The sequence below is a fragment of the Leptosomus discolor genome, chromosome 1, assembly GCF_034619465.1.
Source record: "Leptosomus discolor isolate bLepDis1 chromosome 1, bLepDis1.hap2, whole genome shotgun sequence".
NCBI classification, from domain to species: Eukaryota; Metazoa; Chordata; class Aves; order Leptosomiformes; family Leptosomidae; genus Leptosomus; species Leptosomus discolor.
This window is the reverse complement of record NC_141391.1, coordinates 22,153,815-22,178,049: the sequence shown is the minus strand read 5'-3', so window position 1 is coordinate 22,178,049 and position 24,235 is coordinate 22,153,815. Positions and strand designations below refer to the sequence as shown.

Sequence of the window (24,235 nt, the reverse complement as noted above, 5' to 3'; positions counted from 1 at the left end):
GCTTAAGTTTTCTTCCAGTTAAGTCCACTGAGTTTCCAACATATTTTTCTGCCCCTCAGGAAAGATTTCTCGTTCAAACAGTAATTCTGAAAGAGTAGCCTAGCTGGCATCTAATAACTAGCCTGCAAAATAGCTTTTGGGCTTCATCTTGTTGTTCAGTCAACTCCTTGTTGTTGATACAGTGCATGTATAGCCCATCTCCAACATGGTAGCAACCATAAACTGTTGAGTCCTGCTCATTTTAGTTTGTGAAATGTAGGACAACTTCTTTATACAGTTATACTGGCAAACAAAGCTTGGTCGTTAGTTCTTAAAACCATTTGAGTGGTACTTGACTGCTAGTCTAGACTGCATATTGTGTTGCACAACTTGAGGCCAAGTAGAGACAACGATCCACTTACACAGAGGCTTGAACAAGAGACAGTAGTCCAGTTCCTGTTCTTGAACATACTTTTTTCTAGTAGCCAATTCTTAAGACACCTTGCTCTTTGTCCACATGCTTTTCAGTGGAGACTGCAGGTTGCTCTAGTCTCCAGGTTACAGTTGTCTCAGATGACCCAACTTCTAAGGGAACTGGTTTTCTAAGCTAGTGCATTTTCTGCTCCATCCTCCTTGTCTGTGCTGTTCCTGGGAGGTTTCACTTTATTTGAAAGCTGTATGGGGTAGCCCAGTCTTTTTGAACTGTCGCATGATAAGGATAGAGGCATCTTCATTCCATGGTATACAATATTGTCTTTTTTTTAAAAAACAAACCCTGAATTTTAAATAAGCAGTTGTCAACCTTAAGCAGTTAGGCTATACAGTGACATCAATAACTTGTGCTTTCAGCATTGAAGAATATTGGTTCTACTTGAAAACTTCTCCTCTAATGTATTACACTAAAAACCTTCTGATTTATTTTTTAACTTGCATGAGTCAGCTTTTTCTGCATTATTCTACTAACCTGCTGCCACTGATAATCGTGTAATAACTGGAGAATTTAACCTGAAGTATGTTGATTTGGGAGAAGCTTTGCTTGAAATGTATAACAATTTCTATGGCAGTTCTGCTTTACAACTGGTATTATTCCTGTGATTGTTTTAAATGACAACACTAAGTGTCCTCAGTTCATCAGAAGGCTTTGCATGCTCTGAAGGGGTGGGGTCTCTTGCTTGTCTGTGTTACTTTCTGTGTCTGAGCTGACTGTCAGAGGTGAAATAAACAGTTGTTTTTATCTTGACTTCCCCCCCGCCCTTCCTATAGAAGAAAGGTGACATCAAATGAATTTTATGTAGAGAATAAAATATTTGAATCCAAACACAACTTTTTATGGAAACATTTCCACATTTCTGTGAAATTAAGAGGTCTCCCTCCTGAGTTAACCACTTCAGTTATAGTAGATAAGGTGTTTGTGACAGGAGTAAAACTGGAGTCAAGCTGGACTTGGTGTCTTTCCTGGGTTCAGATTCAGGTTGCCTGTGTAGAAGGAGACAAAGAATAGACTCTGGACCTTTTTTTTTAAAGAAAAAATTCTTTAGAGAGAAAAATCTAGCTGCTTATATTGTTTTAACTGCATCTGTCTGTTTCTTAATGGTTTTTGTCCTTAAAGAGCCTTTATTACTGACTCTTCTGCTTAAGTACATTTGCTGTTAAAGCAATTGGTTACTTTGGAAAAGAAATAGCAGCATCTCAAGAATATGAAAAGTGATATGCTGGACACGCTCTTGTTTGAGTCCAGATGGGAAACTGATTCCTTAGCAGCCTGAGAAGGCAGTTGGGCAAAATAGTTTTGGTGGTGCCATACAGAGGTTTTAAATCTTAAGGGGCATGTCAGGAGAAGATCAATGATCGAAGTGCCCTTTCTTATCACAGGTGCTACGTATGCAGAGCTCCTTTGTGTTAGCTGTAGGTAAGAGCTTGACTAATGGAAAATTCAGTTCTGTGAGGAAGTGTTTGGGGTTTGGGTTTTTTGAATCTGTTGATAAGGGCAGGAGTATCTCTGGAAGATGCAGATCACAGCCCTCAGTTTCAATCTTGCTGTACCCTTTTCTGATTCCTGGGAAAAAAAGCTGATTAGCAGTGACTTCAGATGTAATTCTACGAGTCCCGTAACTTCAGGGTGATCTTGCAGCCAGACCTTTTGTGCATGGAGTTCAGACATAACAGCAGAGAGCATGTTCCCTTTTCCTGCTGTCAATACTTAGTATTTTGTCTATAGCTTTTGCAGTCTGGAGCAGTTTTATGGATTGCAGTGTGGAATAGTCTACTTCAGGCATCAAAGTTTATCATGACTTGTTAAATTCTTACTAACCTTCTGATTTAGACTTGTCTTTCTCTGTAGCTTGTTGTATGAGAGTGTTCATACTCGGACTTCTCTGTGAAGTGCATACTTTCAGCTGGCTCTTCTGTAGTCATATACAGCTCATACAGATTTTTGTCTTTGGCAGTGCATTGAAGTGTATTGTGGACCATTTCAGTGCAAAACTATTATACAAAAAGCACTGAGTTTTAATATTGACAATCTTATGTTCCTTACAGTGAACCACAAGCCATGTGCTATATTGAAACAGCTAATCTCGATGGGGAGACGAATCTCAAGATAAGACAGGTAAAACAAATTGAATTTCACCCTTTTTTCAGTTTAGGTATTTAATATTAGCTACAAAGAGTCTAGCTTGCATGACAGCAATACAAGTACTCTTTTTCAAAAAAAAAACCCAAACCATACATCTTTCCAGGTGGCTGTAGGCTTCCTTTCCAACAGACAAACTCAAGCAATAATGTTTCCTGTGCAAGTGTAAGGAACTAATCTGGAGGAAGTAGTATAAGCCCACAAAGGCAAATCAAGCAGACCTTGGCTGTGTTTTGCTGAAGGTCCAGTAAGTGAAACTGTAGAGCTGTATTAAAAAAAAAACAAAACAAAACAAAAAAAAACCCCAAACAAACAAAAAAACCCCACAAAAAGCTGTGCTTGTGAAGAGAGCTGCAGTTTCTGCTGTTACAAGTGCCACTCTGTCCGCTGCTGCCTCTGTGGAATGTGCAAAAGGACTTTTTATGTTTAGTTCCTTCTTTGTAGTGGAAGTAGTAGAATTTATTTGGATCTCTCTGGTTTTGTTGAGGAAATACTGTTCATTATAGTGTTTGGAAATAGTTCAGAATCTTTACCTTCTTTCATTACAAAAAAATTAATTTGGGTTAGGATTTTGAAATGCATATTAGTTGTTTTTAAAAAAGCTATACATTTGCTGCTTGTTTACTACCTTTGTAGAAATGGGTTTTACTGTTCTCTATCAGCCCAATAGATCAGATCTTGAATTCCTGTGAGATTTTATTTGCTTCAGGACACATACTTAAAATACCGAAAAAAAAATGTTGCGGGGACTTCGAAGACCTTGTTCTGGCTTGCAGTGCTGCAGTCAAAATCTGGCAAAAGAAACAATAAATGGATCACTTTTAACCAAGCAGAGCTGTTCATAGACAAATGAAGAGCGATGGAACATTGTATGTGCACTCTGAGGTGGAATAGCAATACGTTAGGTTACAGTTGCGTGATGGGTTGATAATTAACCTTGAATAGGATCAGAGCGTAGTGGCTGTGGTGACCTAAGAGAGCCTACACTTAGGAGTGACTGTATTTAGCGGCAGTAACACATGGGTAGAGCTACACTTTCAGAGAAAAGGCCGGACTGTTTATACTGCTTGTCTCCTTCCTCCTGCGTGTGTGCAACTTCGTGCTTTGTGGATGGGACTTTCCTCTTGGTTACAGAGGATCATGTAGGTGATATCTCTTTTTGTGTAGAGGAATTTAGACCAATCCTGTGTAAACAGGATCATATGTGCTCATAGTGAATCTTCCTTGCAGGAAAGAGTTCTTGAATGCCCATTAAAAAAACCACCCCAAAACAAACCCTACCCCCCAACAAATGCAAGAGAACCTCCACACATTTAATTACACTTGGTATCTTAGATATTAGAATAAAGCACTATTTTCCTAGGTTGCCTTCTAGTAATGATTTCTGTTAAGAACCTCCTTTGGATTGCTCTCTGCAGGGGCTGTCTCAAACTGCTAGTCTCCAGTCAAGAGAAGAATTGATGAAAGTATCTGGAAGGATAGAATGTGAAGGACCCAACCGCCATCTGTACGACTTCACTGGAAACTTGCGCTTAGATGGTCAAAGGTATTGACTTGACGACAAAGCCATAAATTTGTTTGATTAGGAAAAGTGCTTCCTGTGTGCTTTTAGTCTGCAACACTGAGCACATGCATATTTTTGCTGGAGAAGAGGAGGGTAATAATTAACAATTGTTGATCAGAGCATCTGCCAGTGTAAGGTAACTTAGTTCTGTCTTCCTATGGAGTCTTCTGCTTGTTATGGGAGAGTAGTTTCTTGAGAATCATAGTGGGTTTTTTCATGAGAAGTAACATTTAAAGAGAAGGAGGAGTGGGGGAAATGGTTGGGGTTTTTAGGGCTGCTTTGTTACAGGAGATCTGCAGAGGAACTGGGAGACCTTTCCCTTCCAACTAGAGCTGCACCAAGTTCAGATCTATAAATAAAAATGATCCCAGAATCTGGAGTCTTTATCAGTATGACTTTAGTCTGTTGCAACTCTTGGAAGAAAAGAACTTGGTTTTAGTACTATGAATTCAAGAACTTGAAAGGTCAGTAGGAACACGCAGGTTTCATCTGGCTGTACCTGTTTTCTTGCACAAAAACTGTGTTCCTTGGGTAACTCAGCTGAGTAGTGACAGATGCAAGAATAGTAGAAGGTCACTTGCATCCCACTTGAAAATCACATGGGTGATACAGATTCCTGAAATGCTTATTTAATGCCATATGTGATGTTATAGTGTGCTTGGAATGGATGGTCTCTTAGCGAGTGTGGTGAGTCTCTGAGCCTGATGTGAGAGAGAACATACGAGCCAAGGTATAAAGTGCAGAGCAGGCTTATGGCTGCCAGGTAGGTTGTCAAGTTTAGGTAACTAGAACAGCTCCCTTGTATCACCTTGGCCTTAGTCCTTTAGCAGGGATTAGACTTGCACACGCTTCAGTGCTCTCCTGAGTTGTGTGGACAATGTAAGTTCATGATATTGCTTTCTTCCTCTTGTGGTTTGTGGTGTGGTGTTTTTTTTTGTTTTTTTTTTTGAGGGGGGAGTAAGGCTGAAAGGAGAATTACTTTCCTAAAGTCCTAACAACAATTGAAAGAGCTACATCCTCTTGCTTTGCAGCCCAGTTCCTGTTGGTCCAGACCAGATATTGCTGAGAGGTGCACAACTGAGAAACACTCAATGGGTCTTGGGTATTGTTGTGTATACAGGACATGATACAAAACTCATGCAGGTAAAGTTTTTAAGGAGATCTAGAGCATGTTCTGATAGAAGCTGGTCATCTTTCCTGTGTTCTACTTGTCTTTTTGGACTTGATTTCATGAAATGATTTGACTTGTAGCTGTTTAAGACCTGGACGCCTTGAGGCCTTGTACTTGAGGTTCCATGTGGCATTTATTGAGGTATTTGTCTCAAAACACTTCAATATGTAAGAAACTAACTATATTTTATCTTAATTTATCTGGTAGCTGGACAATGTTTAAAACTGAGGTCTCACAGCTGAGGATGTGGTAATGACCACCTACAATTTTAGTGCTTAGAGATAATAACGTTAAGACTGCGGCCTCTGTATTGCCTTAATGGCAGGGAGTGCCTGGAGAGACCAGCCACATGCATGTGTTGCCTGCTTCTGCTGACCATCAGTGGGATGAACAGCCAGGAGATGAGCGTATGTGGTCTTTAAAACTGAATGGTTCTGTTTGTTTAATCTCCTGTCAGTTTTGGAGTCATTAGGAGTATTGGCTCTTATTACTACCTTGTTCAGCTTTGCATACCATATTGAGCTAAACAGAGTTAAAGTGGCAAGTTGTGTAACGGACTCTAAGAATAAAGACTGAGTTTCTCTGCAGTTTCCTCCTGTATAAGCCATTGCCAGACTTTTTTTTTCTGCTGCTGTTCAGAATTCAACCAAAGCACCTCTGAAGAGATCAAATGTGGAGAAAGTGACCAACATGCAGATCCTGGTTTTGTTCTGTATTCTCCTGGTGATGGCCCTTGTGAGTTCTGTAGGTGCCTTATTATGGAATAGAACACATGGCGAAGTTGTCTGGTACCTTGGCTCCAACAGTGAGTATGCAGGCAGTGTGTGAGGGATGTATTAGACTGTAGAGCCAACTAGGCTCTTAGCTTTGCTAAATGAATGCATAAAATCAGAAACAAAGAAGGAAACACAAGAAACAAAGCCTGTTGCTAATGGCCCAATTTTTTTTCTGGAGAATGGGCTGGTGTAGGTTGAACTTGCCAGTGAGGCTTCTGTTAATAGAACTTTCCAAAGCTTAGGTAAATGTCAGTAGGCTACCACATGGGGACCAGGCAAAAACAGAAGAGGGGCAAAAGTTATTCTAGGATATTTGATGTTCAAGTTTTCAGCTCTGCGGAGATGCCGTGCATGAATTTGTTTTCAGAGCAGGTCATGTGTATCGTGTCTGACTGTACCTGACTGCAGGGTAGCAGGTAACAGTCTGATGATACTGATTTCATCTTGATGCTAATGTACAGAAGCAAAGGATTTCTGTAGCTGTTTTTTCAGTCAGAAATGCTGATCTGCTCTTGTAGAGGAAACTTAAGTGCTAAATGATATGATTTTATGTTTATTGGATAGTGTTTCGGTCTTTTTGGCTTCTGACTTCGGTTACGTTGTAATGAGAACTGATATCTTAGCATACTTATTAAAGGGGCTTATTTTATTTCATTCATACTCCTTGAATTTATTAATTCAAATATCAAAGGTGGGCCTTAAGCAAACACTTAAGGATGAAATAAATTGCTTTCCAGTAGACTTTTGACTTGGGGGGGTTACATTAGCTAGCTATAAAAGGTGATACAAACATCTTGACATGCAGATCTGAAACCAATTCTCATGAACTGCAAATGGGCTTTCTGCTGGAGATTGCAAAACAGATGGCAAAGGGAGTCTTCTGCAGTTTAAGAACTGCAGTTTTGATAATGAAGAAAATCATATAGAAAGAGCATGGAAGTGCCTCATGTTTGACTCTGGTTTTGTTAGTTGTGATGTCTTCTAGTACCAGCTAGAAGTACTACTATCAGCAACTTTCAAAGTTTCTTTCCTATGCTCCCCCTTGCTTTTTAACGAGGAAGTTTAAATTTGTGCCTTTCAATGATGGAAGTAAGATTGGAAAAGATGAATGGAACAAACTCTTGAACTTGTGCTAATGTAAAACAGGTGCAACCTGTAATAAACTAGGATGACAGTCTGTGTAGATGCTTTTTTTGGTAAATTGAACACACAATTTTTATTGCTTCTCTAACTTCACACATGGGAAAGACTTTTCGGTGCTAGGTAGGTAGATGTTAAATTTTTTGTGAAATGTCTAGTTTCTAGAAAGACTATATTGGAATAACCTTTTCTGATACCAAGTGTGCTTCTACTCTTTCTTTAAACTGCTCAAAGATAGGGAATTTGTGTGTGCTCCCACTTGGAAGTACATGGATCTGAACTTCAGGTCTTGCTCTGATCTTCATTACTCTTCAACAACTTTCTCTGGCTTCAGCCCCCTCTTAGATTGCTCCCCTGCCTTCTTGCTAACTTATTTGTAATGCTGAAAAACCCTTAGTTGTGGGCTGTGACCCCGTTGTACTGTTCATGCTGACTAAAGTGCCTCCCTCAGCTTCAAGGAAAGTGAAGACTAGACAAATGCAGAGACTTTAGATGTAAAGAGAGGCTGTGGGCAGCACCATGAACAGGAGCCTTCATCCTCTGCTGAGCCTTGTGTCCATGCCTGCCTGCTGTCTATAAATGCTTCCCCATCCCTTTAGGACCAGTTTTCCTGGCAGATTTATTTGGGCAACTTGCCCAACACTGCCACCATTAATAGTAACTCTTCTACTTCAGCAGGATGCCTTAGTTGAATTACTAGATGTCTCTTTAACAGTCAACTTGTTCTCTTAGATCTTTGATGTGAGTAACTTTTCAACTCTGCTGGTGCTAGCAGATTTTAAAACTAATTTTAAACTTTACTTTTTATTTCTGACTACTGAGACAAGTAGGCACTTTCTGAAAGGTAAAGTTATGTTACTACTGATATTGGTGGCTCTTATTTGGGGCAGTTGTCACATCAGATAAATCTCTAAATTTGGGGTGTAGTGTGGAATATCATACTTCTTGCCATCTGTTTAGCAAGAATTGTTCAGAAAGTGTTTTGTTCTCTAATGTATAGCCTCACCAGTCTTGCCCTTCTTCACCTGGCATAATATGCTGTGTATCCAGGCATGTGTTCTGTGGGTGTTTATTATGTACTATGGAAATCAATACTAAGAAGGCCTTTATACTAGGCCTCAACACACTTGCTGATGATTTTAGCACTACTAAATCTCATTAGGCCAGCTGTGGAAAGATGATTGCCACTGTCCTGTACTACTCTTACTTCAGCCTTCTGTCTTCTGATGCCTTATGTCTTTTGGTCCACAGAAATGCTGTCTGTCAACTTTGGATACAATCTGCTGACATTTATAATCTTGTACAACAACCTTATTCCAATCAGTCTTCTGGTGACATTGGAAGTTGTCAAGTTTACTCAGGCTCTTTTTATAAATTGGGTAAGTAACAAGAATAAATGTGTTTAATGTCAGTTTTGGGAAGTGACATTAAAAAAAAACAAACCCAAAACCACCCTGAAATCTTTACCAGATTTTCTGATGCAACTTCTGGGAAAGGCAGGGAGGAATTCAGAGGATTTATTCTGTATTAGTTCCGTGTTCCACAGAAAATGAAAAGACTTAGTTGTAGGAAGATCCTCTGTGCAGGTGGTCATACTTGTATATTTTTAGGCTTTCAGGGTGAGAAGGAAGGCTCAGCTTGCTTGGTTGAAGGAGGTCTTAGCTGACTCATGTTTAGTAAATGTCTTTCGAGAACTCTTCGGTACTTCATAGCTTCTCTCAGCCACAGCAGAGAGAAAGACTAGGCTTGTTTGGGGGTGGGTTTTTTGTTTGGTTTTCTTGGTTTTTTGTGTTTTTTGTGTTTTTGGTTTTTTTTTAATCCTGAGGCTGGCCTTAAGGTCTAAAGTCACCTCTGGTATGAATCGTAGTATTTCTCTAAGGGGATGAGTTGGTGGTACCTCGTGCAATAAAACAGTGATCCCTCTGTTCAGACAAGCTTTGAATTCAGAGTGTGTTTCTCTTCAGTTGTGGACCAAAACTACTGTAGAGATGTCTCTTAAGCTGAATAAAACGAAGAGGAATACCTTGTCTTGCTATACATTAATCCTTGGACTTTCAGTAAAGTTGCAGTGGTTCTTCTCAAATGCAAGTAAATAAGGTCTAATGTCTGTTCTCTGAGCTGCTTATAATATATTGGAGATGCATAACTAGCTTACCTGAGAATTTTTTTATTGGTTGATGTAGCAGCTGTTTTGTTTACCCTCTCAAATGTAGTAATGAGAGTTGATTTTTGCAGTCACTTAAATTGTCTATTCAGTCATGGATGTGGCTAGAGTAAATTGCATTGTAACTGAAGACCTATGATTAGCATGGCTAATCTCTGTTAACTAGAGATGCAATGAGGAGAGTGATGATTACTTGTAACTGAATCTGGCTTTTCTCATGTACATGTAGCATGGAGGTATACTTTAGAAAGGAGGCACCCCTGTTCAGCCTGGGACGCTGCTTGTTTCTCAAGCCTTCAGAGCCTCCACCAGTGGAATTAAGTCAATCAAGCAAAGTTGGAGCTGACTAAAAGAAGACTAGAGATTTCAGTGTTTTAATTTGCATAGCATAGGACTAATTTTACTCTCATTTCAGGACATAGATATGTATTATCCTGAAACAGATACGCCTGCAATGGCCAGAACCTCAAACCTTAATGAGGAGCTCGGGCAGGTAAGACAACACTTTCTTAAGTCTCTTGTTTATGGTATGTTCTGGGAAGACAGAAGGTATAAGAGCATGCTGTACAAATCTGCTTTATTTTGTTGCCCTGTGGCTCAGGTTAATGGGACATCTTTACTTTTCTTAGTTCAAGTATTAAAGGTAAAATAATGAGATACCAAATTTGAGGTTGTATAGGCAGTTCTAAGCCTGGGAATCGGATCTTTATTTCTTATGTTCACTCTAAACTGAGTTTCCCTCAATGATGTTGGAGAGATTCTGTGGTCATGAATGTCTATACCAGAACAGAATGTACAAGGCTAAGTTTGGCTGAAGAGCAGGCCAGCAGCCTTAGCCTGTGTTCTTATTTCTTCATGATTCTGACCATGTCACAGGAAATGTAAGTCAAAAAAAGCAGTTCTCATCCTAATTTAGATTGTGTTTTTTCAAGCATTTCCATTTTCCTCTCAGATAAAGGTAGCTGTCTATTAACTTGTAGTTGTTAAGAGATTTGTTACAAATTCTGCAAATGAGGGTTTTTTCAAAATGGAAGGGGTTCCTAAGACAAGGTTACTGGAAAACACAACTTTTCCCTTGGAATTCTGTAGCACCATTGAGAAATCCAAGCTTTTTTCCTTGACTACCGAAGTAATAGGTATGTAACTGAACTACATGAATGTCATAATTTGTGTGAATTTAGTGTTGGAGACAATGTGTATGTCTGTAAAATACATAATCGTTGTGTGCTGCTTGTGGTGGGTTTACCCTGGCCAAAATACCAGGTGCCCACCAAAGCCACTCTATTACTCCCCCTCCTAACTGGACAGGAGAGAGGAGAGAAAATAACAGGCTTGTGGGGTTGAGATAAGGACAGGGAGATCACTCAGCACTTACTGTCACGGACAAAACAGACTCAACTGAAGGGAAATGTAATTTAGTACCAATTAACTCAGAGGAGTAGTGAGAAATAAAACCAAATCTTAAAACACCTTCCCCCCACCCCTCCCTCCTTTCCTGGGCTTAACTTCGATCGTGATTTTCCTCCCTCCTCCCCCCAGTGGCACAGGGGGAAAACAGGGAATGGGGGTTGGGGTCAGTTCGTCACACTGTTTTCTGCTGCTTCTTCCTCCTCAGGGGGAGGACTCCTCACATGTTTCCTGTGCTCCAGTGTGGGGTCCTCCTCATGGGAGAAAGTCCTCCATGACTTCTCCAGCGTGAGTCTTCCCACGGGTTCAGTCCTTCATGAACTGCTCCAGCGTGGGTCTCCTCCATGGTGTGCAGTCCTTCAGGAACCGACTGCTCCAGCGTGAGCCCCCCCCCCTGGGGTCTCTAGCAGCAAACCTGCTCCAGCGTGGGCTTCTCTCTCTCCATGGGCCACAGGTCCTGCCAGGAGCCTGCTCCGGTGCAGGCTTCCCACGGGGTCACGGCTTCCTTCAGGTATCCACCTACTCCGGCGTGGGGGCCCTCCATGGGGTGTAGGCAGTCACCTGCTCCACCGCCCATGGGCTGCAGGGGGACAGCCTGCCTCACCGTGGTCTTCACCACACGTTGCAGGGGAATTGCTGCTCCGGCGCCTGGAGCATCTCCTCCCCCTCCTTCTTCACTGACCTTGGTGTCTGCAGGATGTTTCTCTCACATATTCTCATTCCTCTCACTTGCTGCAATTCCTGCTGCACAACAACTTTTTCACTCTCTTAAATACGTTATCCCAGAGGCGAAAAACGCTGTCGCTGATTGGCTCAGCCTTGGCCAGCGGCGGGTCCGTCTTAAAGCCGGCTGGCATTGGCTGTATCTGACATGGGGGAAACTTCTAGCAGCTTCGTACAGAAGCCACCCCTGTAACCCCCCTGCTACCAAAACCTTGCCACGCAGACCCGTTATGTTCCACCCCTCGCCTCTGTGAATCACGTATTTAAGAATTGTCATTAAAATCTGCATTTATCACACAAACTTCACTCAACATCAACACAAGAAAAAATTCCCCCCACAAAAATTAAATTAACTTCATCACATCACCGAACAAAGGTGGACAATTCACAGACAATCTACCCCTTGGCCCTTCACCACAATTACAACAGAAATTTTCCATAATCATTTTGCTTTCTAACATTGTTACATCCATGTTTTGCTTGTCACTTCTCCCAGTTATTATCCTTAGCTAGATAACACACCAGTATTTTGACTGCTGCTGAGCCGGGCTCACACAGCACCAAGGCTGCTTCCCCAACATTTCCCCATTAGGTTGGGGGTGGTTAAAAACTTGGGAGGGGATATAGCCAGGACAGCTGACCCAGACTGTCCAAAGGGATATTCCATACCACATGATGTCTGTTCAACAGTATAAGCTGGGGAAAACAGGAAGAAGGGGAGGACATTCGTTTCGCATTTGTTGTCCAGAGCAACCACTACATGTACCGGAGCCCTGCTTCCCAGAAAGTGGCTGGACATCGCCTGCTGATGGGAAGTAGAGAATAAGATCTTCTGTTTTGTTCCTGCTTCCGCATGCGGCTTTTGCTTCATTAAACTGTCTTTATCTGACCCACGTACCTGTTGTTAGATTTTTCTCTCCCCTGTCCAGCTGAGGGGGGTGAGAGTGATAGAGTGGCTTTGGTGGGCACCTGGCATCTGGCCAGGACCAAATCACCACACTGCTGTATTCAGAAGCAGTGTAGTGCACAGCTGAAGGATCACTTAACTGGTAGTGCAGTGCCCTGTCTTGAACTGAATTCCAAGTATTAAGGAAAAGCTTTTTGGAACTCTAGGCAAAATATTCTGGTCTTTAAACTGGCTAGCTCCTGTGTTTAGCTGTTGCTCCTTCAAAATCTTGCCTGGAGCAGAGGTAAAACAGTGTGGAAATTAGCTTGCAATTAATTTTGGACTGTTGTGGCCTACTCAAGATGGGAATCTTGAGTCTGCTAGTGCTCTAAGAATTAGTGTTGCTGTGTTGAGGTCGTCTTCAAGTTCTAGCTGAAAGTCACTGGTTTCCATTAAGTGATTATTACCTTGGGCAGTGCTGACTGGCTATGCATCTTGCACTTCAGGACTGCTCGTGACTGGATACCAGGAAAAGCAGCTTATGTTTGCCTGCAGAATACCACTTGGTCTTACTGTAGACCTGTAGATTCCTGGTACAATACTGTTTATGGGGGTGGGATCCCAAACAAAATGCTAGTGATCTTTGGAACACAATTTCTTCAGTGTGTTCAGTTCTAGTGGTTCTTCAACAGTCTTGAATCTTTGTTTTAATTTCTAGTCTTCCTATTTGACATTAGTACTGTTGAAAGATTTGGTGAATGTTTAACTAGCACAAGTAAGTACACCTGTACTGACTATACTGGAGCCTTGGCAATTGATAGCTACTATTTGAGCCTTTCTGAATTTAGAGATAAAGAAGAAATAGTGCCATCAAATAACTTCCCTGGTGATTTTCCTGTAGCTTTGAGTAAGACAAACCAAGTTGAAATAAGCCTGCCTTGGCCAATACCGCAGCACTTGAGGCGTATGTCTTCCAGAATTTTCCTGCTATGTAATTTATTTTCCACTTTGAGTTTGTTACTTCGCAAGTTGAAAATTAGACTTTTTTTTTTCTTCCAGGTAAAATACCTGTTTTCTGATAAAACAGGTACTCTCACATGCAATATCATGAACTTTAAGAAATGTAGTATTGCTGGAGTGACATATGGGTAGGTATCACTTTTTTTTAGAAACTCTGTAGTTTAATATGTGCGTATTAATGGTACGTACTTTTACATTGGAACAGAATTAGACCATTGTGCTCTTCAATTTGTATTTTAGTATATTTCGTCTCAGTTAATAGCTTTCATTTTGATGTCCTGTGATGCAAATTATGACATGCGAAGCTGGGGAGTGCTTTACATGAAATAAAGACAACTTGCTGCTTAACTTATCTGACTATGATTTAAACTAAACAAGAAGCGCTAAATAACCTCTGGCCTTTCCAGAGGGAAGACGATGCAGCCCCAGGGTAGCAACTATCAGTCATGTTTCTGTGACTTATTCAGATGAACCAGGATTTCATTACAACCATATAGCTGTAACTGTAGTTGTAGAGTTAAATATTCCTTGCATGGGAAGGATACCCACTTACTGATTTTGTTCTGTTTCTGTCAAAAGGATCTGTTTGAGTCATGCCGATGTTTCATAGCACTTAGTGCTTTGCGTCTTGAATACTAAATCTTTGTCTTTGCTTAGTTTTAAATGGATAGTCTTGAGATCTCTGTGCAAATTAACCTTTGGATTTCATGGCAGTTAAATTAGACATTTCAAAAGGCAGAGAAGTTGGTTCAAATATATGAACAGCTGAACCCCTGGTTCCAGCATATGTTTGTATGTGTGGTGACTCATTGATCTTCGCCTTCTACCTATTTTTTGGTTTGCAAAGTGGAATGAATGTTCTTTTTTCCTTTCTACCCCTCAGTCACTTTCCCGAGCTGGAAAGAGAACGTTCATCAGAAGACTTCAGGTAAATATATGCTGAGATGTTTGTGTTCTGTATAGCAGAGTGGGAACAAATTATGTGAAGACTGCTTTCCAATTTGGGACTGGAAGAAGCCCAAGAGAGCAATGTGTTTGAGTAAAATGCTCTTCCAGCAGGAGCCTAATGTAGAGCTGGTGGGTGGTGATGGATCTTCCTTCTGTACAGGGGGATGGTGGGTGAAGGGGGTGTGAGGGATAGGCAGTGGCTGGGGTGGCTTGGATGCATGCTCATGCAATGCTTCCTTATAATTGCAGGCAACCAAGTTACAAGCTAAGAGTAACCTTCTTTAGAGTAACCTTACCTCTAGCTAGAGACTGAAAGTTACTCTTTACAGTCACTTAAGTTCAAACCTGACAAAGAGAAGAGAAGGAACTTATTAAAGCATAGCATTTTAATAAAGAATTGAACCTGGAAAGAGCTTGATATGAAGGTGTCTCATGTTAAGAGAACCACTCCTCCTTATTCAGAGATTTAATTAATAGACGTGATGGGTCTGTCCCATTACACACAGAGGTGTGAAAACCTAGAAGTGTTAGGCAGGTGTCACTAGCATGTTCAGATCAACAGGGAGTGGGGAAGAGCCAGAGAGGGCTGATGTGACTTGGGCAGATACAGGTAAGAAGTGAATTCCCACCCAAGAAACAGGTAGACACTGAATGCTGTTAGCCACTGTCTGATGAACTAGGTTAGGCTTCTCTGCTGGTTTGCCCCATATTTGTGATCACCTTTTAGTAAGGTGATGTGATGGTATGTTGCTACTTTGGCTGGGATGTGATTTCTATGGATGCCTCTTTTTTTCTTCCAATACATTGCTGTTTCTTTCATTGCTATCTTTTCTCTCCTTGTATGCTCCATTTCTAGTCAGTTCTGTGGAAGAGTTTCTTCCAGGTAGTAATTTGGACTATTCAAGCTTAGTCTTAACTCCAGGGGTCAACTTGAAGCAGAACTTGCTGACTAGAGAGGGAGTGTGTGGATATTGATGTTTGATCTATCTTAAGAGCAAGTCACCTTGAGAGCAATGTATTTCAAGTACACTTGAAAGCTGCTTGTGCTACATGTGTCCTAGGAAATGTGTTGATACTTGAATCTTCTCAAATATGCTTTCAAGCATAACCATTTTGGGTTTTTTGCTGGTGTTCTGAAGAAATTATTGCTCATTTTCAACACTTTGTGCATTATTCATATGATCTTTTCAAAATACTTCCAAGGACAGTGGGATCTTACTTTGTTTTTCCTTTGCTTCCCAACAAAATAGATGTAGTAAGATCGGAAAAATTGCCACTGTTATGTTTGAATATGCTTGTCTTGCTCTGCAGCCAGCTACCTCCTTCCACCAGCGAATCATGTGAATTTGATGACCCAAGACTGCTGCAAAACATTGAAAATGACCATGTAAGTCTACTCTTTGAATATCATGTCTCTTAAACACCCTGTTCTAGGCTTCTCTGGAATTGTATGCTAAACAAATCTACTTGTGTGCTGAAGTCTGCTCTGCGGGTGTGTCATGCAAGCACAGAGTGGGGACAAAGGGATTGAAGTAGCTCCCCCAACCCCTTTCTGCCCACTTGTCTTATTACTGAGTTATAAAAACAATGGCATCAGTATGGGTAACAGATAGCTGTAAAATGACTTCATATATGCTAGTGTATATGGAAGATAGTGTCTTGCAGCAAATGATGGTAGAAATCGTAATTTTTAAAAAGAAAAAAACTACTTGAGTGTTCAAACATCCATGCTGTTAAAATGCCATTTTAAACATCAATCCAGAGCATTGCAAGGTGGTTCTGGTGTGAGACCTGCTTTAAATACTGCAAATGTTTGGAATTCCAATTGTGTAAAGGATGTGAGAGATAGGACTTAATTGTAAGCTTAAACTTGGCCTGAGACTTGGTGATTGATCATCTTAGTCTAACTGGTTGTGTCCTAAAGGCTTTTGTAATCATCTGCACTGGGAGAACTTGCCACTGCACATCACTTGCAGCCAAGATTTGGGTTGCCTCCTGTTCTTTTGTGTTCTGTTTCTTTTTATATGTGGCTACAGTTATGGTTTATGGCAGTTGCTGACTCCAGGCCCTCATTCTGAGTGGAAGGTTACTGGTTTAGCTGCAGGCTACAGATAAAGTGTTTGAGCTGTTCCTCACTGGCTGTTGTTTTAGGCATCTGTACAGAAAAGTGCTTTGATACGTTTTAATAGATTCAGCAGAAAGGACACATACCAGATGGGCTGTGAGATGGAGTTTCTCATCTAGCCTTGAGATGGCTCCTTAACTTTGGGTTGTCTCTAATTCTTTGATTTTATTTTTTTTTTTTTTTTTTTTTTTTTTTTTTTTTCTGGGTAGAGCTTCTGCTTTAGGAGATAGAAGGAATATGTGCTGTTGTTTGGTAGCTTCCTTAGATGTCACTTAGTCAAGACAGCTCAGATAAGTCTTTGTTCTTTATATACTGAACCCTTATGTATCAATTTTCCTTTTGGTTGGCAACTTGAACAGATAAATACTGCTGTCATTGCACAACACACTGTGGACTCAGCCCTTGGACAGTCACTGGGGAGACTTCTGGCTGATAAGACTTAAGGTGTACCTTGTGTAGGCCAAAGATATCTTTGGGAGCCTGACTGTACTGGAGGGATGGATGCCACCCCCTGAAAAGTGGTGATTTAGCACAAGACACAAGAATGCAAGGATTCATGTGACGGTTTGCTGAGGAAGTTCAGATCCACTTGTCAGATTGTATCAGTGAGATGAAGGCTGGATTTCAGGAGAGTGGGAGAGGGAAGATGAAGGCTGGATTTCGGGAGAGTGGGAGAGGGAAGAGTCACATGTTTCTACCCTATTAGCTTTTTGCATTAGGAAGCATAAACTGCTTCCTTCTACATGAAACTCCTTAGTGTCTTAGTTTTCATAGCTAGTAGATGGCTCTGAATGCTATTTACTGATGTCTGACAATCTCTACTTGTTTAGTGAACTGAGGTGATAAAACTGAGGTGTTGTAGCATAAGCTGCCTTGTGGGGTCAGATGGTGCTGTACTCAGCTGGGCAATGAATTCTCTTTAAACGTTTGCCCTTTTACAGCTGAAGTTGTCAGTGTGCTGTCTCTCTGACACTCAATAAGTGTTCATTGCTGTGGTCTTGAAGATTTCATATTTTTTCAATCTGGTCACAAGTGTTAGTTTAGAGCTGTCTACGTGCCAAGTAGTTTTCTTTCCAGGTTGAAAATAAAAAGCATGTTTTCCTCATGAGACTGCCTTCCATATGCTAAGAAGATTTGTGGCATCCTGCATTGCCTCTAAATTTCATGGCTCTTCTGGGCCACTGGTGTGTATGGACTGACTGATGGCCAAGTCTACTTTTGAGTAACAGTCAGAGAATTATTGCCCTATAGGGATTGTTCCAAGGAAAAATAACTTGTCTTGAAAACATGGGGAGGTTTCTCTTGGCTTCTCTGGGGTTTCAATGTGGAAGAAAGTACCTAGGTTTGTCTGCCTGTGCTTCTTCTTTATAACAGCTTCTGTTGGATAAACTGTGCAACAGCACCAGGAGTACGATGCTGGCTTGTTTCTATAGGGAAAATGGTGTAAACGCTTATTCTAATAGGAAAAGATCAGTTATTTCCAAAAACTAAAAAGGAAATTTGGGGAATATGATGGACGGTGTTTATCTTGGTGCTTGTGAGTTGCACATGTGCTGTGAATAAAATCATCATGGAGATGCAAGCATGTTGGATGTGGTGTGGTGTTTTATCCTGATGATATGAGTCCAGGGAGGGAAGTCAAGAAGTGGAAGAGCTAATAGACTTGGATCTCACCCTATACTTCTCTATCTCCCTGGATTCTCTCTGAACTTCCTCTGCTAGTTTGAATCTGCATATCAACTGGCCCACAAATTACTGCTTGGGCAAGAAGCAGCAAGCATGACACAGCTACAGAATGTGTGAATTGATTCAGTGAGTATGTGTGATGAGTTGTTAAGCAGCTGGTCAGGCAGAACAGATAACTGTTGTGCTCATGTTGAGGCTTTAGCTCAGTGAAAGTGTTTGTTTAGATCTCTCAACATGTCTCCTTATTTTCATGAAGTGTGTGGGAACTGAAGCTTTTATCCAGTCAAGCTTTGAAATAACTGCTTTTGTCAGCTGATTCTTAATTCCTTAGGAAAAGCAGAACAAGAAAAGCGTATCACTACTGGAATAAAATACTGGGATTTACAATACATTAGGGGAAAATACTTTCAGGTGGTGAGAACCTCTGGGAGGCTTTAGTTCACCAAGTAACTTGCCTAAAAACTGTCAAAACATACCATTTCACAGCTGACAAATTGTTATAGCTTGGTGAGAAATATCTTTTACTCTTCTGCTTTTCGCCCTTATTGTGCATGGGACTTTCGTACTTATGCTCAAGTACAAAGCAGTATCTTTGAAGGTCATATTTCAGAAGGCATATTTCAGGGCAAGATAAACTTGCATTTAACTGTGGTACTCAAATACTGGTTAATGTGGCTTGAGTCTGTACCTGAAGTATGTTGATCCCCTACTGCCTTACCAGATTCACTGTTCTAGACATGCCCAGCATGGCCAGATCCTCACACTATTCTCCAGGTATTTTAATGAACAAACCAGTAGGAGTTCACATCTTTATAAGATGCTGAGTCATAATTCTGCCTGGTAATGAAGTAGATAAGTATTTTACTGGCTGTCCTTGACAGAATATGCTAATTTATGTGAAGTAGTAACCTCAAGTTGTTAGACTGTGCCTTAATATCCCATTGGCCTTTTCTAGGCCATTTGCTCAAAAACGTGTCAGTTCTTATCTGGAAATACTATGAATGGAGGTGCTGATCTGATACTGCTACAAGTAAAAGGAGAGATTAATAAGTATCTTGAATGTCACATGCCACTTTCTTGTTATGTTTATCAGGCTGTGAATAGCAGTTTCTGTCTTCAGAGTGAGGAGGCCCAGATGAAGACATATGTAAGAAATGTGCAGATATGTAGCTCCCTGAAAGACTGAATTTTGACTTGGTGTTTTGTTGCATCTGAATAAGGGAGGATGTGAAGGGATGAAAACTGGTGATGCAGCTTCCTGACTAGTGGTCTCTGCCCTGCTTGGATAATGCTGTACTTCTAGATCGGGAGACTTTGCTTTCAGTGTAGATAAAGCTCTGTAGTTAACAGTCCAGAAACTGCTTCCAGAATGTCTCAATATGTGTGTAGTTCTCAGCTTGCTGGGGCTGCATGTGAAGTAAGTTTAGCCAGTGGGGTATATCACTGGTGGAGGTGGTTGTACTCCAGGTGTTCCATGGATCTTTGGAAAAGACTGAGAAAGAGAAGCAGTAGTTTTCACCCAGAGCTGTTGGTGCACATGGAGAGAAAAAACAGGGGAGAAGGCGCTTAGAGCTGCTTGTGGACACATGAACAAGAAACTAAAATATGCGCACTTTTTTCCTGCTACAGATAAATAGAGAAGGAAAAAAGGGGTGGGAAGACACAGCGCTAAGCTTAACAGATGAGCAGACAAGCAATGTCTGAGACTATCAGTAACAATTTGAGTGCTAAAATGGCAGAAAATTGCTTTAATAGAGGAAAATAAGTAATAAAGCACAATCAGTTAATTTGTGGGTTATGCTGGGGTTAAACTTGGCATGGTGCAAGGGATGTATCACCACAGAAGCTATTAATGAGTTTTCTGTTCACAGCTCTGAAGTAGGAATTTGAATGCTCCATCCTGGTTCGTGCTAGTGCAGCAAATACTGTGTCAATGCTGGAACGATATAGAAAGGGAACAAATGACAGCTGTGTGAAGGAGCTGATGTGATAAGCTGGGCCTCTGGTGATCTCTTGCTATAGAATTGGAAGATTGCCATGTAATACATTGTGTGCTGTGAAAATACCAAGACAGCAACAAATTATATTGCTGGCTTGAAAGCAAAAATATGTACAGAGAAGGGATTAAAATGTATGACATTACCGGTGATGGGTGGTTTCCAGCTGATGGGACATATACTGTGAAAGCATGGAAGGGGCTAGACAATATACAGGGAAGAAGGACATCAAAGGTCTGCAGCGGTGGATGCTGAAATGGGAATCTGGCAGGCTGTGCATTTTAAGATGGAGATAAAACTTTCATTGCTTTCCCTGGAAATAGTGGAGCAGCAGTAACCTCCTGACCGGTAATTTGTGAACTTAACATTTTGCGCACTATTGTCTTGATTGTATTCTGTCTGTTCATTTCCTGAACACAGGCTCTGCACTCCAGCGTGTCAAAAGCTACAGCTGTTGTTATTGTAGTGATGTGTGACTATACAATTCAGAATTTTCAGTCTGCAGAGGTAAAAGTCCTGTGTGAAACAGTTACTTGAAAGTATCAGTGACAAAGTACATGAAGTAAACCAAGAATATAAGTATTGGATCTTCAGTCTTTTTATTACACTTTTCTGATACGCTTACTTTTTGTTTATATGTTAACACAACATTTGTCAGCTGACAGTTTTGTGGTTTTCATAGTAATTTACTTCCTGCTAATTAAACTTTGCTATTGCCAGTGCATTTTTCTGTTGTATGAATATGCAGGCTGTGTGTACCATATTGAGAAAAATAAACAAAAACTCAACAGTTTTTCCTTATTCTTGGTCTTGTCCCTGAAATAGGACCTGAGGTAGAACAAAACTTAGGTTTTATTTTTGTCACATAGCTTGGCTTCTGGAGAAAAGCATTAATGTGTCTTAGAGCCAGTTATGAAAGTTGCTGGCCTAATGGTGAGAAATGGCATTTTAAGTGCCCCTGTAAGTGAGAAATGGAGGAGTCTTTATTGTCTTGGTAGTTCTATGTGATCAAAGTGTTTTGTCAAATAACTGTGTGCTGCATTTCAGATGGTAGTGCTGCATATACTCCTAGAAAAAGAGATGTAAGAAAAGTCTCTCATCAGAGGATTTTTGGTGGCATGTAGTTTTCACTTGAAGTGCCATTTGAACACTAGCCTTTTTTCTGTTGTTAAACATTCTGGTGCACACTAGCAGAATAAATTGTGTAGAAACATCTTTTAATTAGCTGTTTAAAAAACCTTGAATTCTCTTTTACTAGAATCTTGGAGGATTCTTTTCCATCTGATCTTTGTTTTAATATTACAATAGTGGTGTTTTGGTCTGACCTTGTGCTAACAGCTCTTAATGCTCTTGATTTTGTAGTCACTCTGTTAAGACAGAACATATACGAAATATACTGTGCTAATGAAAACTTTGGAAGTGAGATGATATTTTCATATTCTAAAACTCTGAGTTCACAAAGTCAGCTAAGGCTTTCTGCAAAGGTAGAACTGCTAAGTTCATATCTGACTCACATCACAGCAGCTGCTTGCTTAGTGACTAACATATTGATGCTACCAATGGTGGATGTTGCAGATATAGCAGAGTTAAAGGGAAGTGTGGTCACTTTAGCTGTTTAAGCCAAGCATCTTAAAGATCTGTGTGAACGTGGATGAAGTTAGTGTGTCAGACTGCGAGCTGGGCAGCTGAATACCATTCTTGACTGCTGTGAGACTAGAAATGCTGTGCCTGAGGCAAGGGTGGAAAGGAGGAACCAATGGGATGGGGGACTGTATTTCAAGGGACTATAGCTACAGTTGCTAGAATTTGCTGATCAGAGGCCTGTGATGTAAGTGCTGTAGCATCTTCACTGGGTTGTAGACCTGGTGTCTCTAAGCCCTTTGTGATGGCTAGTGACTGCAGTCTGTGAACGATGGCTTGTATTGTGTGTTCTCATGGTGCTGAATGTGTAGGGACCATCAATCAAATTTCTGCTTGGCTGGATGATGTGTTCCTGTGGAAGAGCACATGATGTTGCCTTGTACTGGCTAACCAGCTGCTGTCAGCTCTGGGTGTTCATCGCTAATGGTGCAGTTGCAATGGGTTTAATTCTGGTGGTGTTACTGTCGATCTTTCGAAAGTTGTTGTGACAGCTACAGAAGTAGTATGTCTTGTTGTTTGATTATCATCGTCATCTTGTGGCAGACATCTTTGCCTGTATAAAGCTTGGGATGCTACAAAGCTAATGCTTTTGTGTTTTGGGGGGTTGGGGGAATATTCTCATTTTCTAGCTCTCTGCAACTTAAGTGAGGTCTTCATCATTAGCGCTGTAGTTCATTAATCCTGTCCCCTAACTCCACTGTATTGATGTTCTGGGATGAAGATGACTACTGTAAACAGAAAAGATTCCCCCCCCCTTCTGTGTGGTACCTTAGAGGTTTTCTTGGTTAGTGAACAGCTGCCTCTCAGCCTGTGTCTAATACTAACCTGACTCTCTTGATGTCCTGTCTAGCCCACAGCTGTACACATACAGGAGTTCCTCACTCTGCTGGCAGTGTGTCATACTGTTGTTCCTGAGAGACAAGGAAATAAAATAATCTACCAGGCCTCCTCTCCAGGTTGGTTCTTGCTTTCTTTTTTTGGGAGGGAGTAGAAGTAGATGGAAGGTCCAGAAATTTCATTCAAGGTCACTGATTTTTGAAAGCAAGATGTCCCCTATGATGTTAACAGTAGATGTGGCATCTTCTGTCATCAGTGCACACTGCTTTTGAATGCCTCCTAGAAAACTGCCAAGTCCATCGTGTTTCTGTAGAACTAGGCTGGGCTTATGATCCCTTCTGCTGTCATGAGACTTACTCCAGTGTTTCTGCAGGAATGAAAAGCAAAAGTACACATTTCAGTGTGTAGAGCTGATCTATGGAAGTACTGATTTGTGTCTGAACAGACCCTTGCTTTATTTGGCGTTGGTGCAAGCTGCTTTTCTTGATCTAGTAGCTTCCCATCTTGCTCTATGCAGATATAAGGTGCTGGTACATAACACAATACAACCAATAAAAGAGTCTTGGCTGTATTTGAGCCTGCCTTTCCCCTGTTTCTTTGTTCTTTCAGGTAGCACAGAAGTACTGAAGGAGGTGACAGGGCCAAAATGCAGAACAGCAAGGCCCTGCTCCCCATCAAATTTGTCAGTTTATGAGGATGTTTCTGGAATTGTTGTAGTGATGAAGCAGGATTGTTTCTTATTTGTGTTTTTGCCTGAAAAGGAGGGTGAAGAGCCCATGTAAGGCAGCTCTAGTCACGGTGTTGATGAACTGTGAGGAGACTAAGGGAGCTGTAGTGAAATTAAGATTGCTTGAGTTGGGCACTTAAATCCATCTATATGGTGGTTGTACTTAATGCCACTTGCTCCTTAACAAGGCTGTGTAACTACCTACTAGAAGCAGAGGTGTTAGCTGTGATTTCAGCTTGGTTACTTGAGCTCATGATGACACTGCCCAGTTCGTTCTCCAGAAGACAATGCTGTATTTCTGTAGCACCTGAACTTGGTGCCTTTACAGCAGGCAACTGTTTAGATGCATGTTGTAAGAATGTAGAGTAATGTAGCTTTGATTTTGCTTTCAGAACAGGTATTTCCGCTCTTTCATGTAGAAAAGTATGGCTCCTCCACACCAATAAGATTTTAATGCTTCACTAATTAAAAGATGTTTTATACAGATTGAATATGAACTTTGTGTAGTTGCTATTGCATGGCCTTTGTAGGACTAAACTGTGAATGTTCTTGTGGAAGTGTGTGCAGAGCTACTCTAGCAGCCCTGCAAGTGGAGGAGTGCATGGGAAAGGGGGCTTCTGTGTTTCAGCTGTGTGGCACGTTGGGGTATGGGCTTTGCAGGCTGCTTCTACGTACCAGATTAAACTTAAGCTTTTCTTGTTTTTGCAGATGAAGGGGCCTTAGTGAAAGGAGCAAAAAAACTTGGCTATGTCTTCACAGGACGGACTCCACATTCGGTTATCATTGATGCGGTGAGTAGTAGATGTGCATGG

The 24,235-nt window shown here is 41.0% G+C and overlaps 1 protein-coding gene across 3 annotated transcripts in view; it reads left to right on the top strand.

Annotated features, from left to right (window-relative positions):
• ATP8A2 (ATPase phospholipid transporting 8A2) overlaps positions 1–24,235 on the top strand; it is a 340,483-nt gene that overhangs the window by 64,741 nt on the left and 251,507 nt on the right. For all 3 annotated transcript variants that reach the window (XM_086481834.1, XM_086481835.1, XM_086481836.1), the window contains 11 exons: positions 2,518–2,587; positions 4,030–4,157; positions 5,207–5,318; positions 5,986–6,151; positions 8,514–8,641; positions 9,842–9,919; positions 13,502–13,590; positions 14,346–14,390; positions 15,722–15,797; positions 22,710–22,815; positions 24,132–24,214. In XM_086481834.1, coding sequence (XP_086337960.1) covers positions 2,518–2,587; positions 4,030–4,157; positions 5,207–5,318; positions 5,986–6,151; positions 8,514–8,641; positions 9,842–9,919; positions 13,502–13,590; positions 14,346–14,390; positions 15,722–15,797; positions 22,710–22,815; positions 24,132–24,214 — 1,081 coding nt within the window. The remainder of the gene's footprint in view (positions 1–2,517; positions 2,588–4,029; positions 4,158–5,206; positions 5,319–5,985; positions 6,152–8,513; positions 8,642–9,841; positions 9,920–13,501; positions 13,591–14,345; positions 14,391–15,721; positions 15,798–22,709; positions 22,816–24,131; positions 24,215–24,235) is intronic.